At 39.5% G+C, this 20639-nt stretch overlaps 1 protein-coding gene across 1 annotated transcript; it reads right to left on the bottom strand.

The window, feature by feature from the left end:
• Positions 1 to 1370: 1370 nt before the first annotated feature.
• myo1hb (myosin IHb) lies at positions 1371 to 20596 on the bottom strand (the record flags this gene model as incomplete). The annotated part of the gene is made up of 32 exons (XM_080419362.1): positions 1371 to 1821; positions 1908 to 2007; positions 2468 to 2565; positions 3058 to 3128; positions 3303 to 3438; positions 3680 to 3735; positions 4106 to 4199; positions 4541 to 4624; positions 5242 to 5404; positions 5879 to 5963; positions 6052 to 6120; positions 6220 to 6296; positions 6381 to 6494; positions 6719 to 6836; positions 7453 to 7558; positions 7646 to 7726; positions 8202 to 8248; positions 9146 to 9240; positions 9360 to 9451; positions 9601 to 9681; positions 9990 to 10095; positions 10185 to 10252; positions 10385 to 10504; positions 10584 to 10655; positions 10761 to 10874; positions 11325 to 11423; positions 12219 to 12398; positions 12510 to 12590; positions 13077 to 13275; positions 13779 to 13894; positions 15435 to 15596; positions 20567 to 20596. 32 exons carry the CDS (start codon positions 20594 to 20596, stop codon positions 1795 to 1797), a joined length of 3141 nt encoding a protein of 1046 aa, XP_080275488.1. The 3' UTR covers positions 1371 to 1794.
• Between the last annotated feature and the right edge of the window lie 43 nt (positions 20597 to 20639).

The raw sequence follows: 20639 nt of genomic DNA, 5'->3' as shown, positions 1-20639 counted from the left end.
GAGTGGAGGAGAGAGTATCTCAGCTTTCATTGTGTCTGGTCTTCAGGATCCTAGATGCTTCAGTTCCCAAATACTTGTCTAACTACCTGCCCAGAGTGAGAGATGCTCACGGGTACTCAACCAGGGGAAGTTCATATGACCTTGGTTCTCCCCAGGTTCAGGACGCTTAAGGGGAAAAATGCATTTTAATACGCAGCCACTACTCAGTGGAATGCCCTCCCTTCAGTCCTGAAATCCCTAAATTCAACACTAAAATAGTTAGATCCCTACCCCGGATATGGCCCACTCCTCTGACTGCATTGGATTCTTCTCTTAGTGTACCTCTTGTCCTATATGTATTGCTTCTAACTTTATATATAAGGATTTCATTTTCTTTGTTTTATGGTTGTTTGTACAGTTTGTTGCGTGTTGTTCTATGTCTCAAAGTGGACCACAATGGAATCAAGCTTCGGCTTTTTTGTGTATAATCCACGTTTTCTAAATGGTGACATTGTTGTGATTTTTTATTAAACTGCCAATAAAAGTACTCTATTCTACACTAAATAGAACACACCCATTATCATTTACATTTGCTGCAGCTGTGCCAAAGTCAGCCTTGCCCTTTAGAGGATTTTTAATCTTGAGCTGGCAGCAAACTCATAATATTGCATAGGGGTTTAGTTCCCCTCAAAAAATGTCTTAGCATGTAAAAATGTTTTGCTACAAGATTTGCAGCTTCCTGCAAACAAGTTGCGAAGCTTGCACTCATGTTTTCATTGTCATCAAAACTAGGACAGTGATGTATTAAATGTTACATTCTTAGGTCGGCTCATCAAGATGTCTTTAGTAGAATCTTGCCTCAGTTCTAAGAGCTCAGACTTAACGAAAAGACACGAACGGGAGATCTCAGACTGCAAGATTCCTTCAGACAACTTGAGTTGAGATGATATGGTCAAATACCAAGTGTCGGCCAAATACCAGCAATCTAATGTGTTTATTTTATGCTTTTAAGTTCTTTTACACACACCGTAGTAGTGGTACAGTACTTCTTGTGTTGTTTCAAAATTATCCTCTAGATGGCAACCTACTCCAAGCTATTGAGAACCTTGCAGCGTCATTAAGCTATTACTGTGTTGTTGCAACATTAAAACATGTTGAAATGATTAAGTTCCTCATAATAGTCTTTTAGAGCTCAGATCAATCAGATCAGATGTATTCATGATGTATGTAACTAGAAGAAAAGACATGCTTTAGTTTGACATTTATCTTATGCTTTATTGTCCTTTACTGTAAATAAGGTACATCATTTGTGAGAAATTATAAAAGTTATGACATATATATGGCTTCACACATTCTAGTGTTTTTCTCTACTGCTAGTGTATACAGTATAAAACAGGATATCAGTTCCATCTAGTAAATAAAAAAAAAGTCTAGCCTGTAACTTAATGTTAGGACTTTTCATTTCATAAAAAAATGAGGCCAATGTAATAGGTATGGTCACATGGTGGGATTCAGTAAGTGTCTACTTACTCAAAATACTTCATCGATCAGACTGATGGACTCTGGCCAGGTTACGCTATGCATGTTGTTGTCTCTTGTCTATAAATAAAGTGTTGGCTGTGGTTATCTAACAAAACGCTCCATCATACAGTAGGCTATAGCATTGTCATGAGATGCCTTATATTTACAAAATGAACTAACATAAAACAGATATTACTGTACTAGTAACATGAAGCTGGATTGTCCAGTAGGCTGAAATTTGCAAATGGCTCGATAAGGAACATGAGCAACATCATCTCAGCATCAGTGTAGTCATCATCTTGACTTGCCTCTTGTAGATTCCTGAGAAGGCAAGGTGTACATTCTATAGAACATATAATATGAGCAATAAGAATGAGATTGACTTAAATATTGGACTTCATACTCACCACCATCAAATGGCCATTCTTTGCCCTGTAGACCATGCACTCCTGACCACTCACAAAGTCAACGAACCCCTCTCGACCAGGCTGGATATCAAACCGTACACTGCAATAATGACAGTTTTACATATGACGTTACAACATCAATGTCATGCATAATGAATGAATTGTCTATCACTTAAAACTGCAATCCTGCACATCCTTAGTTAGTTAGTGAATATAATGTTATTTTGACTAATTGTTAAGGTAGATAAGGTAGAGTATGCACATACAATAATAATTAACACAACTGTGGTGGTTGGAGGTGGCCTCCCTGCTTTATTACTAACACATTTAGACCTTGTGGACAGATAGGACACCTTCTGGTTGACAAGTGGTACTGACTGAAGCTCAAAGTTGCAGTATCTCCTTAGCTCAGTGATAGAAATTGTGTGGGAGACCTGGGTTCAAATCCCGGGTAAGACATGCATACGGATTGCAGCTTTAAGGTTGTTTAACTCTTTTAGAGTAAAGAACAACACATGTTTTACAATCTAGGATTCAATTGAGAACATGTTGTGCAGTACCTGCCCTGGACCACTTTGATGCAGGTCTGATTGTTGGCTATGACGGTCAGCTTAGTCAAGGCCTCAAACAGGTAGTCACACTGCAGCACCAGATCCCCCTGAATAAATCAAAATGATCATTCTTAGGCATTATTCAGATGTATTTCTCAGTTATGTCTCGGCCTGGAATGGAGTATATGTGTACAATTGTGTAATTGTAATATTACACAATTATTTATGCAATTGTCTTAATAACTGTCGGTCGGTCGGATCTAGATGTCAGGGCCGCCGCAGAGCAGCCCGAACCTCCAGTGATTTGTGCAAGGTATAAGCCCTATTTGAGCCCCATTGACTTCCATTATAAATGAAAGTTAAATATTTCAGGCCTACTGGCAGTGTGCACAAGAACTTGGTGTTATCAGTCCATCGTGTGTGAGATTAGCTCCGGACACACAGATAGACAAACAGACAGTCAGACAAGACCCTCTTCTAGACGGCTCCCCTCTGAGGAGCTACGAGTAGTAAGAATTGCCCATTAAATAATCTGTGCCTGCCTACCATAGACACCAGCCTATTTATTGACTACTCTTGACTACTGTTGACTACTGTACCTTTTGCTTGATGTCCTCACATGTGACATGGAGAATTATGAAGTTGTCGCTGAGATTGCTGACCGACACACCTATGAAAACAGAAGAAGATTGAGGATGTAAAACAGCATATTGATAATAGTTGTACTTTATAGTGATAAAGCAAAACCTCCAACACTTGCACACACATGCTCCCTAGATGTATGGGTAGGATTAGTAATGGCTTTCCAATATCTCGTCATCACAGTGTATACAGAGCACTGTACTTTTCAGAGAGTTGAATTCAACTCGCTGCTTGATCTTGGCCTCTTCCACCAGGTAAGCTGCTGTCTGAGTGAAGATGAGCTGCCTAAGACGAGGCCTGAACCCATTCCGGTCGTACTTCACCACAGGAACACTGTACTGTGTGACAAACACATACAATGAATCAAATAAGGGCATTAGTACAATGAATCACTGTTTTACACTTAGTCGTACGACGGTGTCACACGAAAGCCGATCTACAAGCTCATCATGCATCACATCGCAACTTGGTGTGATGTTTGCTATTTCAGAAACGTGTACCTATAATGACATGCACTTAATAGGTACGCCAGTTTGAAAGTGTCTAAAGGTCAACATGCAGGCCCTGAGATGAGTTTACCTTGATACGCTCATGGCGAATCATCTGAAGCACTTTGATGTTGATGTCGTCCTCACCTGTACGAAATAACAGGACAAGAGTATTTGACATCAGAGCAGATTGGTATCAGCTTGGATATATATCTTTCAATTCAGTTTGCTTTTTGTTTCCATAACTAGCATTCAGTAATATTCAGTTTAATTATGTAAGGATATTTGAAAAGTTCCCCCCCAAAAGGGATGAAAGCTATTAGGTGGAATAGCATGTGCATGCAAAAGTACACCTCTAAAGTAAAAAAAATAAGGGAATAATATTCTTTAAAGATAAAGAGAAAATAGGAAGGGAGAGCAAGAAACTTCTGCTTCCCTCCTTTTCTCAGTGGATCTACATTCAGAGTTGTGTCAGTGAGGTGCCACAAGAGGGCAGTGATAAGTGGGATAATCGTACTTATCCTGGTGTCCACGAAAGGCCTGCACACACTGAAGGGATAGTTTTCTTTCTTTCCCTTGAATATTGTGCTGGTCAGCAACTTCACCTGGATCTAGAACGTGGGAAACACCATGAAAACAGTAAAGTCTTTAAAGCTGCAATCCTTAAGTGTCATTACAAACCCTGGTCCACATGAGAGACCATTTCTTCCACTCTGCAATAAGGCATACCCGCTTGGACAGGGGCAGTACTACTTTCCAACCAGTAGGGAGACCACCTCCAACCACTGCAGATGTGCTAGTTATTTTATATTGACATAATCTACCATACAGATTGGTTAAAATATTATTTTATTCATTAAAATAATTATGTTCTGGATTGTAGCTTTAACAGCGTGTCAAAAATGGCAAGTTTCTATCTTAGAATGACTGAGAAAAAAATATTGGACCATACCTGCGCTGTCCTTATTGGAGTGATACCTCGAACGTACTTCTGTACCATGTGGCGAACGTACATCTTATGTAAGATCTCGGAGGCCTACAGAAACATTGTAGTCAGCAGCTGAGTTAGATTGATCTCATGCACTTACACAGTATAATCAATGGTGGACACTGTATTCAACCCCAGTACTTGAGTAAAATATTATAAGTATAGATACTCCGGGTCAAATATTACTCAATTAAGTGAAAGTTGCTCAGCCAAATTTGTACTTGAGTTAAAGTACAGTCCTTAGTTGAAAAATGTATTATTCAAAAGTGCATGCTTTGAAAATGCATGCAAAGTATTTAAAAGTACAAATTACAAAGTACAATTTAACACTTTTTAATATCGGTGCATTGCTGCAAAAAACTGTGAGCTTTTTGATTGGCTAATTTCAATACTTTTGAAACAGTATTTTTATAATGTATTTTTGTAAGTTTGGGTCTTGGTGGTCCCTTCTTAGAAATGTAGTGGAGTCAAATGTACAATATGTGTCTTTGAAATGTAGTGGAGTTAAAGTTTCCCAGAAAAAATAATAATACTTAGAGTACAGATACTCACAAAATGTACTTACTGTAAGTGCAGTATTCAAGTAAATGTTAGTTATTGTCCACCACTGAGTATAATCATTAGCACCCTGTTAACAATGTACAGGTAGCAAAAGTCACATTCACCTCCTTCATGATCGGAGGAGGGGTTAGCCAATTTTTTCGTTCCAGGACTGTCTTGGGCAGGTTCTCCTTAAGACGTGTCAGGTAGTTCTGCCTTACGTATGCAAGGTACTCTCTGTTGTCTGAGGAAACTTCGTCATTTCTGGTCATGAAACCTTTGATGAACCTATTGTGTTAACAGAACATTGCATTAGCAGAGATGTAACCTCTGTACATCAAGTCACATTTTGTCGCTGTCGGGCAGAAACCTTGTATATCCAAAACCACAACTTTTTCAGGAAATGGGGAAAAGAATCAGAATCACTTTATTTGTCACTTTCCCCATGTACTTACATACATAAATAATATGAAATACCTTTTCCCCCTCAGTCACTTGCAGTGCAACTGACTGATGGGGAACATGCTTTCTATTGGACCCAACTAGTTATTATTCATCCAAAGTAGCAAAATTACCGATCTGCAAGCTCACAACATGTCACAATGCATTGTTAGCTTGCAGATCTGCTATTTTGTCTACTTTTGCACAACACTTTAATAACCTATGACATAGGTTATACATTTATGAAAAAACATCAAAAGATAAAATATTGAGATACAAGGTTTCCGCCTGATGGGGACGATTCATTTTTGTATCACTTACTTCTTTATGACCTTGACAGCCCATGCCCTTTTTTCCCGCTCTTGCCTTGCTTTCAAACCTCTCCAGCAATTCTCAATCTTTGTGGCTGATAAAATAATACAAGTTATATAATTGTAACTTAGGGAAACGCATAGGCGCCACATAAACATTTATCTCATCAAAGAATGTCTCACCAGCTTCTTTCTGTTTCTGGAATTCTCCATGCACCTTGTAGCCTTTGTACTTGGCCTGGATCCGTGTTGCTATGAGATAGTTAATGACATTCATTTACAGTATATAATGCAAATGTTACATTCCTACTCACTGCATCCTATAACAAAACATTTAGAGCAATAAATCACCTAGCTCATGTTTGCAGATTTCAAATGCATCTTCTGTGGCAAACAGAGTTTTGGGATGGCGTATGAAAATCTTGGTCCTTTAGGGGAACAGAAAACTGTGGTTACTATCAACAGTATACCTATGTAGATAAAACAGATCGCATCCATTAAGTTCTCCTCACCTGCCCATCTTGTAGTCATTAGGCTCATATCCTAGGTGTTTTACCAGACACAGCACCCCATCTGCTGGAGTTCCCTTCCAGTTAGGCCAGGTGTCTGGACAGAGAGGCTTATACCTGAGAGGACACACAAATCAGAAACAGAACACCTGAAACAGAATACCCGACATCAACAACAATCTCGGTGACACTGCCAAACATGCTTCATAGCAAATACTAGTTCTACTGTATGGCAAAATGCAATTTATTTTCTGCATGGAGTAAAGCAGTGCCCTCTCACTGACTGTAAATGGATAAGAACAACAGTAGTGAGATAAGTGGTGTGCATATGCAGTAGGCACCTCTGGAGAAAGAGCTCGTATCTGCGGCGGTAAGCAAAGCCGGCTCGCCTGACCCGCAGGTGCTCCATTAGTCCCAGGTACTTCACTTGGTGTCTCACCAACACATCGTCAAACCGCCCTGCATTCAAGGCCAGGTCAGAAGGTAACATGCATCAGGTTATACAGTACACTGTAAACAAAGCCCATGCTCCTGCCAACATCCCGAGTTGATAGATTGGCACATTGAAACTGTTGTGCGTCGATGGAACAAATCTGTGATATGTTTTCACCAAAGGTTGCTCAGTTTCATTAAAGGTTGTTTGGATTCCAATACGCCACATCTACCTTTATAGTCTAATGAAACAGACTGTTTAATATAAACATTCTTTAAAAGCCCTTTATTCATTTTGCTGTCTGTCAACCAACAACAGCACACCTCCAATGACCAGATTTACTTAATCATTTCACTACTCCGTCACAACTTAAACTGTAGCTGTAGCTATACTAGAAATGCAGTCTACCTTGCTGTTGGTATGGGCAGGCTTATGCAAATTTGAAAGACTTGTTCAAATGATGCTCGTTCATCTTCATCTGCTCAGCTGTTCAGCTTTATATTATTACGGAACATCTCTAAAAGAAATATCCAACCCAATAAATGTTGTTCTCAATACTACCAAGACCCACCTACCACCTTTAATATTAGGAGTGTGGGATTATTATTATTATTTATTTATTTATTTTTCACAATCCCTCACCTGGCTGCTTGCCATCATTGGGTTTAATGCAACGTAGGTATGAGGGCTCTTTAGACATGAGGATCTCAGTTAGACCAACCAGGCTGCCCTTAAATTGAGTGACCACCTGAAAGGTTGTAGCAGAACAGAAAATATGTAAGCACACAATGATGAGGCCATTACAGTATCAGCATCATCTGAACGTGTTTCTTACTGTTTCAGGTCTTTTCTTGCTGTCTGGCTCGGTCACAGGAAAGCAGTGCTTGATAATAGCATTCTGGGACTGACGCATGACCTTAGGGGGATGAAAAATATCATATGAATTACACATACTGTATTTAACCATGTATACCCTTTACTAATGCTGTTTAATAATTGTATTGTAACATAACATAAAATCATTCAGTTAAAGTATAAGGACATATGGCAAACATAGAAGAAAATAGCTGATCTACATAGTCACAACGCATCGTGTTGCAACACATTATTAGCTTGTAGGTATTTTGTAGCTATTTTCACTATTTGACGTACAATGGTTAAAAGTGCTATTTACGAAATGAAATCCCAGATAGGAGTTAAAGAATCCCTTCAGCAGCCTGGCACAAATATCTCTTCCCTCAAAAGTCCTGTCAGTCTATTCCAAAGCAATGCTTAACAATCAGCTCCTCTATAATTCACAGGTGTGCTTAACAATGAATAATACATAAGTTTGGCAGGAAACAGATGTCAGTCTCCATTCCAATTTTAGCTGTGGGCATGGGCACCCTTACCTCTTTAACATTCCTGTACAGGAGATCATTGTTCTTGTCCAAGAACCCTGAAAAATACAATTTGTTCAAGAGTACAATTGAGGGGATGACCGACCGTGGCTTATTTATTATGATCCTGATTTGTGTGTGTGTGTGTGTGTGTGTGTGTGTGTGTGTGTGTGTGTGTGTGTGTGTGTGTGTGTGTGTGTGTGTGTGTGTGTGTGTGTGTGTGTGTGTGTGTGTGTGTGTGTGTGTGTGTGTGTGTGTGTGTGTGTGTAAAGAGCATACAGAATGTATTTTATCGAGCTGTATTACTCCAGAGCAGCTTAGTGGTTCTCAAAGTAGGGTCAGGGGACCCCCAGCGTCCTTGACGGGGTTCCAAGGGTTCCCCAGCAAAATGAAGAGCAGTTAAATGTCATCATAATTTCACAAATGAAAGTCGACTATTAGGTCTTAGCTTTATCTAATTAGACCCCCCAGTAAAACACGGGCAAAAATCCTTGATTATGTGGGCTAAAACTCTTGTTTATGCGGGCTAAAATCCTTGATTTTGCGATGAAATATGCAGGGGTTTTTTTTCAATTTTATGCGGTGAAATCGCGAAAAGTTGCGAAATATGTGAAAAAATGCGAAATATGCAATGCGATGCAGCCTTTTTGAAAAAACATTACCCCCGCATAATTATGTGCCATTTTGTTGATTATGCGGTAAATTATGCGATGGCATAATCGCATTTTTCTGGGGGGTCTATCTAATATAACAACAAAAATCGTCTTTTATGAGCGTCCATGGCACAACGTCTTTTCAAAAGGGTCTGTAGCCTAATCTGCATCAATTTGTGGGTCATTGACATGGAAATGTTTGAGAACAAAGTTGCTTCAAAGAACATAGTGTGATGAGACAATGTTAAGAGAGAGTGATGGCTTGTTGACATGCAGTTCCTCAGTGTGTCCTGCATCGCTCACCAGTCACACAGTATGTAACCTCCCCAGCATAGTGCGAGAGGCGGAAGTCTTCTCTCTCCAGTGTTTTCCTGGTTTTTGGATCTGCCAGTTTATGTCTGCAGGAAGTATACGAAGGTGTAGAGTGATTTTTGTTCTGCTAAGGTTCTGTAAGTTGATAGTGACCATACTTCAGAAAACTACAGGCAAATGAATTAACATGAATGTCTGAACTCACGTGACAAAATGTGGATGACCGCGCAGCTTTTCCTCCAGCTTTTCAAGGAAGGTAAGATCCGTGGCTCCACCGGGACGTAAACATTCTTCATCCTATTTAAGCATACAGGAATTGAGCTAATTGACAATTTATTTTTACATTTTGCCATGGCCAACAATCAATCAGTCTGTCAGTCAGTCAGTCAGTCAGTCAGTCAGTCAGTCAGTTAGTCAGTCAGTCAGTCAATCAATCGTGACTTTACCAATGTGGAAATGATGCCTCTGTGTTTCTCCTCCACCAGGTCACAGATGATCTTATTGTTGAAAAATGGCACAGGTTCCCACTGAACATAACAGAGATCATGGGTTACATTGTGGGCCCTATGTCAACCAAGCCTGTTTTAAATTATTGTACAGTAATGTTTAACCTTTCATCTTTAACTTGTATGTAATTTACTTAATCTCCCATAACTACCACGCCACATCTTTGCATCTTGCACCCTAACATCACAGGCCACTTATCCTGTGTTTGACAAAATGTTCATGGAACTTACTCTTACTACTTACACTTTATAAGTCACTCTGAATGAGAATGTCTGGTAATTGCCTAAATTGGTAATTGCTAACATATGTGAGTTGTAGGAGCATTTACTTCAATCCCCTCCATCTCATACTCCTCCTGTTCTGACTTTAGGGTCAGCTGAATGAAGAGCTGCTGGAGCTTCTCATTGCAGTAGTTGATGCAAAACTGCTCAAACCTGAAATAAACAATAGCCAGTGTCATTATCAAGCTATTTGTTTCATATATTCACTCTACAGGAGCCAGTCCTGTTAAGCAAGTCCTCACCTGTTCACATTAAACACCTCAAATCCATAGATGTCCAGCAGACCAATCACTGTCTTCCTGGAGGAATCCTATACATAAATAATATATAGCAAGGACACTTCCATCTGTACCCGGTTTTGACAGTACTGACTGACAGCACAGTAGGTAAACCTGATGATAGAACAGAGAGTAAATTGCTTCTGTCTAGCCTATATACTCACCTTGTTAGCTAACGACTCATTAATTTTGTTGACCAGCCAATTGAAAGTCCGACCATAGATGGCTTTGGCTAGGGCGTCCCTGGCATATACTGCATGGTCCACTGTGAAGGGACTGAACATCTAAACAATAGAACAAAGCAATCAAGTTAAATGTGTGGTTTAAAGTAGGCCAACATAAAATTATCGGTAGTTATCTCACCTCCTCTGCTTTGGCTTCAATCTTTCTGTGGGTTAAGCTCTTTTGTAGCACCTGAGTAGGAATTCCCAGCAACTGCACAGTGGAAAAACCCAAGCAAACACATGACACCAAATACCTAGTAGCTCTCTTTCTGAAAGAGGAGGGTTCAATGATTTACAGTGTACTGGGGTCTCTCACCTTTGACACCCAGTGCAACTCTGGATTGTTGTTGAGAGTGGCGTATGCTCGAATATCTGTGTCAAACTTAATATTTCCGAGGTGGAGCACACTTCCAATAATTCCAAACAGGTGCTGCATTATACCCAGGAAGAAATACATTGTAAATGACCAGAAAGATTGAACTTGTAGTTTCGTAGGAAAACAGGCCCCTATCCCACAATGCTTAATGGTAAGCTGAGCATGATATCCCCCCTTGAACTTAAAATGATCCTACTGTAGAGAATTGAAGGACTGGACTGTTGAGTTGTTTAAAAGTGAATTGCTCCTCAGTATTTCTTTAAATATTTATATTATATTATATATTTTGGCGTCAAGGCTCGATCTCAGACAACAGGTGTGGTCTTTTAAGTCTAACTCATACTTCATCACACAACCGTGTCACTCATCGAAAATAAAAGATTTTCAACTGAAAATCAAAAAGAATTGTCAACGGACACAGCCAAGGTATAATTGCTTTCAATCAATATCCCTATTTTTCTACCCAATGACATTATAGTTTATTGAAGAATTATGGAACCTCACCTCCACGTCATTCTCACTGAACTCTATGACAGAGAGGGCATTCTTCACTGTCTTCCAGTCACTCTTATCGTTGATGGAGCTCACTTTGGCACAATCCCCCTTTTTGAGACACAGAGGATGACGATTAAACATGAAAAATCAAACCGTATTTACTGGTTCCAAATTGAAGCACAGGGCTCTGGCCTTACAATAATGATTTGATTCCAAAGGGGGGGAAGGGGAAGTATTTTCTGGTCCCTGGTGTGGTGGACGGAAAATTACTTTTACTGCTTCACTGAGCAGATGGCTGCTCAGATGGCTAAAGCCAAGGGTAGAACCAGTGACCTTCTGATTCCCATGCAGAGGGCCTCTCTACCCATTCAGCTACAGCTGCCCAAAGTGATAGATACTGGCATCGGCGTAAAGTAACTAAGTACATTTACTTAAGTACTGTACTTAAGTACAATTTTGAGGTATTTGTACTTTACTTTAGTATTTCCAATTTCCAATACTTTTACTTCTACTCCACCACATCTCAGAGGCAAATATTGTACTTTTTCTCCACTACAATTATTTGAAAACTTTAGTTACTAGTTACTTTTCAGATATAAATGATTACATTATAAATCATACATTAACCACTTTAACCCTGATCTACAAGCTCACGACGCGTCGCGATGCGACACGTTGTGAGCTTGTAGATATCTGCTATTTTCAAGTACTTTTACTTTTGCTACTTTAAGTACATTTTGATACCAATACTTTTGTACTTTTACATTTTACATTTTTTATTCCGGACTTTTACTTGTAACAGAGTACTTCTACACTGCAGTATTGATACTTTTACTTAAGTAAAACATTTAGTACTTTTTCCACCACTGGATACTGGGAAATAATAAGGTGTTGTCCTCTGACCTGTACCAGGTAATTATAGTGCTGGCAGTTCCTCTCCAGGCCAAGCCAACGCAGCAGTTCTTCATCTCCTCCTTCCACTAGCTGGTAAAAGATATGGAAGTTCCTCTCTCCATGGTTCTGATGTACCACACGCGACTTCTCCAGCAGGTAACTGAGGATGTGGCCTCCAACAGCTCCCCCCTGTGGGGGAACGATGCTCTATATTCATACTTATGGTCCCAACAGCCATTACAGACATCATGTTGAAATTGTACTTTATGGCAATTATAAACTGGAGTAATTTAATTTAACCTGGTGGTCAAACTGGATGTCCATGTACTTCCCAAAGCGACTTGAGTTGTCATTCTTCAGGGTTTTGGCATTTCCAAAAGCCTGCAGGGGAAAAGGAGTGTTAACCACTTAAGCCTAATACTCAAGCTGTGAGCTTGTAGATTGACTATTTTTGCTATTTTTGAAAAAGATATGAATATTACATTTATAAAAAATAAAAAAAATAAAAATCGCTGTAGCTCGGGACTCTGTCACATTATAGCATTGCCTCCAGAATAGTGGGTGCCAGCCAAAACTGTGTATCAAAATGTAGATGTCTTCAGCAAAATGTGGTGGTCAAAATCAAATCTGCTGTGATTTCTTTTTTTAACAGCCTGGGCGGATTTTAACACGGCAGGGCATTCCCAATCTGCTGCTCACCATGTCCCAGAGCTACAGCGAAGGGGAAGGTCACAGATGGGGCTAGCCCAAAATAGGGGATGCTGGCTGAAACTGGTTAAAGTGCTTGAGATTTTAATTACTTGGACCACATTATTAATGAAGCTGATGCCACTGGTAGTACTCAAGATCCAGTCGAATGAAACCCACCTCAAGAACTGGGTTGGAAAGAACCAGTCGGTCTCTGACATTGTTCAGGAGTCTTGTGCTGGGGCAGCTGACAGCATAGTATTGCAGGATTTTCTTGGAGGCCTCTGTCTTCCCAGCTCCACTCTCCCCTGAGATCAGGATGAAGTGGTTGTTGACCTCACTCAGCATGGTGCGAAACACGTTGTCTGCAAGGGCATAACTGAAGGACAGCGACTGATTACTGCCAGCTACTTGTTTGGCTTTAAGGCTTTTATGTGGCTATTTTTGTGGGTGAGTTTTATCCTATGACAACAGTGGAAAAACGAATGTCCTCACTTGAATGACTGTATCATTCGAACCAGAACAAAAGCTTGATTAAGTTGCTTTTCTTCAGTATTACATGGAGGTTTATAATTTTATTTTAAGTAATCCTCTGGAGGTTGGTCAGGTCTACAGTACCCACTTTTTTTTTTCACCTTAAAGCCAAAGGACAATATAAGATCTCCTTATTCTTAAGGCAATCTGAAAAATGTTCATGACGAATACCAGGCATTGTCCAGTTATGCATATCAAGTCAGTTCAGTTTCTCAACATGATACATGCTGCATCATATTTTTGTATCATATTTTTATGTTTTCCCTCTATTCTAGTTTTATGTCACATTTTAATAAAGTGTTTTACAGCCTTTTGTGAGAGGTGTTATACAAAGAAAAGGCATCTTACATGTGAGGTGGAAGCTCAAAAAAGTTTACACCCATGTACGTATCCATATTTGTCTTGTTGTAGATGTCTAGTTCTTTATAGGGATTGACCGATACCAGAAGAGTTCCAATGTAGGTCTATAGAAAAAAGAAAGAAAAGGAGAAATTGCCTATTATACAGAGAAATAATGTATTTGTATTCTATTGTCTTTTGAGATATCTTTGTCTGCAAATCTTTTTTCTTTTATCACTTCTAATTTCACTTGTTTATCCTGTATCCAGTATATTTCTCCTGATTGGATGAAATTGGTATCCTGACCTGAAAAAGTATTTTCTGTTTACTTAAGAGCTGGACAGATGGAGAGATCCCTGTTATTGAACAAACACTCTATAGTGATGATTACTATCAGACAATAGAGCTATTTAACACTTATTTTAACAAAGAAATATCACTTACGGCACCAAAACAAGTGGCTTGCAACTGCTGGAAGGAGTATGCATTGTCAAGAGGTTGTATTGGCATTATGTGTCATATTGGTCTGGTGAAGCTCCTGGCCATGGATATTTAGCAATCATTTAGCATATATAAATGTTTTAGGGATGTACTGACCATATATATGACTGGATACCTGAGACCTGAAGTTAATCTCTGATTAACTTTATCTCAGAAATGTCTACAGTGCCATCTTTGAAATCTACATTCTCTATAGAAGCTATAGAAGAGTTTAGAGTGTAATTTGCCAAAAATAAATTGTAACAACACTATACCAACATTATAACAGTATGCAATACAACAATAGGAATATACAAATACACAAGATGCTCTGTGCAATGATTAAAAAGATGTGCCACCACAATTCCCTGGCACTTTTCCCTCACAATTGGGACTGCTCACAATTCTGAGATATAGCGTCATAATTGTGAGAAAACAACTCACAATTCAGGGTTTTTAATTTTATTCAATTGTGGAAATGAGCTTCCAGAGTTAAAAATGTTCTATTGTAAGGTACAGGCTACACATGGTGAGTAATTGATGCATAAATGTTCATTCTCGGGTGTAATTTCTGTAGCCCATGCAAGCCTATCTCTATTGATTCACCACATCAAAGGACAATGGTCATGGGCTGCTCTCTCACACACAGCAGTTACTCAAAATATGTACAATAGTTACAGTGTGATTGTGTGATTTCAAAACATAACAAAATGTGTTACTCTGTAGTTTAGTAAATTACTGCGCCTATAGAGAAGTGGTTCTCAAAGTGGGGGCCGACCCGGGACACTCAGGGGTCCTCGAGTGGGTACCAAATGGACCCTTTTACATGTCTGTAACTCTGAGAGTGTACATGTGGACCACTTGTACTATCCCGGCCAGAGTTGTGTGAGTCCTTGAAATAAATAAAAAACGTTTGAGAAGCACTGCCAATATAGAGGTAAATTCTATACCCCCAAAACAAATGTTTTAGACACTTTCAACCTGGTGTCCCTATACCGCCTACCGGGCATGTCATTATAAGCAAAACTTTTACATTTAAATATTTTATTTAATTTTCATTTGTTTTATATTATTTGTAGATGTTGTGAGCTTGTAGATGGGCTATTTTAACTGAGATTTGAAATTGCCCATTGGTGTGCCTTGGGCACAAAAAGTTTGAAAACCACTGCTACAGGATAGACTCACGTAGATGAGATTCTCATGGAAGCGCTTCCTTAGGTTGTCGAGGAAGGCACTCTCACTCGTGTAGTTATCCAGCAGAACGAAATCCTGGAGGCCCACGCGATCCCGGGCTGTCAGGGAACCCTCCATGTTCCGCAGCATCCGATTACAGCGCTCCTCTAGGCTCTGTGCCCAACCAGGAACCAGAAGTCAGTGATGCACAGTATCGCAACACAATAAATATGTATTTTAACAACTTAACTTTACATGGTCTCAATCACAGTATGTGCTGTATGTATCCTTCTAGAGGAAGTATTCTTCTCTATTTTAACTTTACAATGCCTATCCCTACATTTCTATTGGCCAACACAAGGACTAAATGACCTGCCCTATCCCTCTCTGTCCTGTTTTCTTCATAGTTATCTGTTTTTGGGTCTCTCTCTATCTCTCTCTTCTGGCTCTTTCACCACACACGTGCGTTCACGCACGCACGGACCACACGCACACGCACACAGGATTGCAACCAACTTAAACCATTCATTCCCCAGAAGACAACTCATTTCCTCTGCATTTGTCCCCATATCTGTGTGACTCCATTCACTTCCAGTCAGAGTGTCCTTGGCCACATCCTCTAAGCCCATGACAATTTTAACTTCTCTCATCATTCATCATCTAATCAGGAGAAGGCCAATCCCTCAACACCAAAAATACACAACTCAAGTCATAAATATAATTCAGGCTTCAAAACGAACTGGCATAAATATAAACCTTTTATTGGAATCAATTATGTGTTGTATACTCAGAGTTATATAAATATATGTGATGTATGCTACTATTGTGTGAAATAGTTCACAATAAACCAGCATTCACAATACATCTTTATGCACTTTAATTACAGTGCTATGAGTATTACACTTCAATATTTTAGCTTTCATCACTCTCAAATTGACCAAATTGAATCTTCCAGATCTCAAGCGACACTCACAATAAAGGCAGATGTTGTAAAAATGTCAAATGTCAACAATATTTGAAAGTTTCAAAGACAAAATGGAAATATGAATATCCAACAAAGTGTTGCCAGAATAATTGTCCTGAACATTTGGCTTTATCGAAGGAACAGGAAAGTAGTATGGCAGGAAACATTGATATATTACAGCCACCATTTCCTCCAATAGGAAACCATTAATAATGTAAAAAAAAAGTGTGCAACAGAGGAAGCAAATGCAGGTGTGTATGGAAAGCTGGACATGTTAGAGGTATCACCTGTCTGATGTCATGTTTCTGACATTTTATTGTATTCACAATTTTATTAAAAGCACAACATACTGCAGAACAAGTGAGGACACTTTCTATAAGAAGGAAACTGAGATATTTTTAACCGAAAACACAGGAAAGCTCTATCATTTCCAGATACTGGGTGGAAGATAGGCCAAGGGCACAAAATACAAGCTAATTCATCACATTTATTGTTGCCCTCTTGTTGCCCTCGTACCATTTCCCAAAGACAAAAAAAAAGAGGCTTTCTTGACACATACACAAGGCCACATACTGATACTGTAGCCTACATATTATGCGAGAGAGTGAGAGAGAGAGAGAGAGAGAGAGCGGCGAGAGAGAGAGAGCGAGAGAGAGAGAGAGAGAGAGAGAGAGAGAGAGAGAGAGAGAGAGAGAGAGAGAGAGAGAGAGAGAGAGAGAGAGAGAGAGAGAGAGAGAGAGAGAGAGAGAGAGAGAGAGAGAGAGAGAGAGAGAGAGAGAGAGAGAGAGAGAGAGAGAACTGCAAGAGTTCACACAATTAGAATTGACATTAAAAAGACATTGAACTGTGAATATATGGCTCCCTGCAGGACTGTTGAGCAAACTAAATACCAACGTATTCACATCATCAGAAACCAGGGTGCCAAAAAACGAAACAATTTCCTCGAAGAGAGAAATATGCAGAAAACTCTGCAGTCCACAGTCCTTATTGTTATCAGAACATCACAGCAAAGGCTTTAAAGGCATTGCATGTAACTTTGCCCCCTGTTTACATAATGAAACAATAAATCCTTCATATCACTCTATACCAGCAGTTATCAGCCACTCTTTTTTTGTATTTTGGTGTTTTCACTGCTGTTTTGGTAGATGTAGGGGTTTCATGTGTGTAGAATCAATTTCTGATTATATATTTTAAATTGCAGGTCAATCTCACCTCTCAATCTCATCTGGCAAGCAGGTGAATTAGTCCATTTGACGTTTCTATCTGTTCAATACTAAACGTAGAAATGATCTTTCTGATTACATTTTTTTTATTCCCATTCATTTAGGGACCTAGAATGATTTTAAGCTTGGTTGCCCAAACAGCAACTTTGGGCAACTCTTGTAATTTGCATAATCAAAGATGGGCACTGAACGCCATATCAAAGCCGTTACTTTTGACCCGCTTGTCCTAGAATGATGTGTAATATGTCTTTTTTAGGGGTTTCATGTGTACTGTAGAATGTGCTGATGTTCTATTTTCAATTGCAGGTCAAACTCATGTGCTACAGGTTAAGTCAAGGTTAAATTGTTGTATTTCCAACTGCAGGTCAATCTCACGTGTTAAAGGTCAGGTCAAGGTCGATCTCGCACTTTCTCTGCACATTCACAATGGTGAATTGATGAGTGACCATGTCTGCTTGGATGAGAAAGTGTGAGATAGACCTTGACCCGACCTTTAACACGTGAGATTGGCCTGTATAACAATTTCACCTCGACCTAACCTTTAGCACATGAGTTTGACATGTAATTGAAAATAGAACATCAGAAATGTATTCTACACACATGTGAAACCCCTAGAAAAAGAGATATTACACATCATTCCAGGACAAGTGCAATTACCCAGATGGCAACTTTGGGCAACCAAGCCAAAATTGTTCTAGGACACCAGATGAATACAAATCAACCAAAAAAAAACAACTATTTAGATTTTTGAAATGTAAAATGGACTAATAGTCCAACAGATGATATTTGCTTCTGTGATACAGTTGGCCCTTAAGTAACAATACCGGTGCCCAAAAGATCTCCCTCATACTTCTCAATATATAATACACATTATTATATTGATTATTTTGGAATATGATTTGGGGGCGGCCATAGCTGAGTGGTTAGTGAGCCTGCCTAGGGAGCCAGAGGCCCTGGTTGCCCCAGGTATGATTCCAGGCCAGGCCAGCAAATGTGTCGATGAAATGAAATTTGTCCCTGAACAAGACTCTTAACCCCTAATTGCTCACAGGCCCTCATTGGAAACAAGACCGCAAGGACTTTCATGAACGGACCTGTTAAAGGAGAATTCCGGACAAATTAAGTGTTATCTTTCATGTCTCGTTACTCACCTAGCGACGTAAAAAGTGGCGTTCTTTTTTTCCATATATTCCCCTGTCGTCATTTTTTAAACACCCTCCGTTGTTATAATGGGAGCGCGTGGGTTATGTGAAGTTCGTCTATTATAACCGACGCAATGTTATTTTTTTCTCTACTACGATTCATTGTAGAGTCTCATGATAGTCAAACATGCGCTGAAAATTCCTGCGAGCCTGCCGTTAATGGCGAACGATTTAACACTGGATGCTTGTTTCTTTCCAGAACCTGGCAACTCGTGTTGCCAGATTCTGGAAACAAGCAACCAGTGTTAAATCGTTCGCCATTAACGGCAGGCTCGCAGGAATTTTCAGCGCATGTTTGACTATCATGAGACTCTACAATGAATCGTAGTAGAGAAAAAAATAACATTGCGTCGGTTATAATAGACGAACTTCACATAACCCACGCGCTCCCATTATAACAACGGAGGGTGTTTAAAAAATGACGACAGGGGAATATATGGAAAAAAAGAACGCCACTTTTTACGTCGCTAGGTGAGTAACGAGACATGAAAGATAACACTTAATTTGTCCGGAATTCTCCTTTAAAGGAATTATCCTTATCCTTATCCTTATTCAATTTCTCTATGGGACGGAAATTCCATTGACACTGATTTCCGGAAACAAAAACAATCACTCTGAAAGGTCAACGTCATAAGCACCTGGTCCTGTCACTCCGTTTGTGAATGGGCAGGCTGGCACAGCTCAGAGCATGTGGCAGAGATTTAACACTCTTTCAAAGGGACTTTCAAATGGGTTCTACACTCCGCAGCAGCTAACACAATGTATAACTCAGGCTGTAGAGAAGAGGGATGACATACAGTAGACAGGTGACAACCCATAGAAGGAAAGTATGTCTACACTGCATGGAAAATGGAAAAAAGAGCAACTGGACACCAAAAACTTTATGTCAGGTTAAAGCGGAACATGAAAGCCTATCTGACCTGGAGACCATCACCCGAGAGGACACTCCATTGTCCATGACTCTCCACTATTGCATAGGATCCTGTTACTTGGCCACAAAGTGGCAGTTAGATTCCTGAAAGAGATAGCACTCTTCGTGGCCCACTGACGGACACCATACATCACCCTGGGCAACACACATTTAGGGGGTTCCAGGTGTCTAGAGAAACCTGAGGATCGGATTGGACAGCACCCTCTCGGAAAGCTACAGTATTTTAAATGCAAGACTTCAACTTCAACTTCGGCTTAATTGTCACGTCACAGCTTTACAAGTGTTAAAAAGTGGGTGAGATTCTTTGTCATACTAGCTCCCATCATTTGCAGTTGTCAAGAAAGGAGAAAAGAATAGAGATAGAAAGAAAACAATGAAAACTGTTAAAATAGCAGCAGATACTGTAACTGATAAGTGAACATTAATGAACAATCGCAATAAAATAGCTACAGATACAGAAACATAATCCCTGTCACATGTAGGTGAGACATCATTTACATGTAGCAGAAGATATCAGACATGTCAGTGTAAACATAATTGCCAGTGACATATAGTGTAGCCTTGGTTTAATTAAGATGAACAAAGACTTCACATCTACTGTATAACAGGTTAAAAAGTATTGAAATAATATTAGTTGGCTGCCAAATTTAATATTTTGTACAGTACATGTACAGTAGGACCTAACTTGTTGCTTTTTTGCTCGGTGGATAAAGCAAACAAGTATAAAATGAATCAAGTGAGCATGGACACAACAGCAGTCTAATAAAAAAACTCAAATACAACTAAATTACAACAAACAACACATACACACTCCATGTCATTACCTCTTTCACTTCCAAAGTATTGTGAGTCATGGTCGAATCAAGTCGTGTACAACTGACTTTATAAATCCAAACT

Source organism: Gymnoscopelus braueri (assembly GCF_963280865.1).
Source record: "Gymnoscopelus braueri genome assembly, chromosome: 22".
NCBI classification, from domain to species: Eukaryota; Metazoa; Chordata; class Actinopteri; order Myctophiformes; family Myctophidae; genus Gymnoscopelus; species Gymnoscopelus braueri.
Note: the sequence above shows the minus strand (reverse complement) of the source record. Positions and strands in the feature narration are given on the sequence as shown.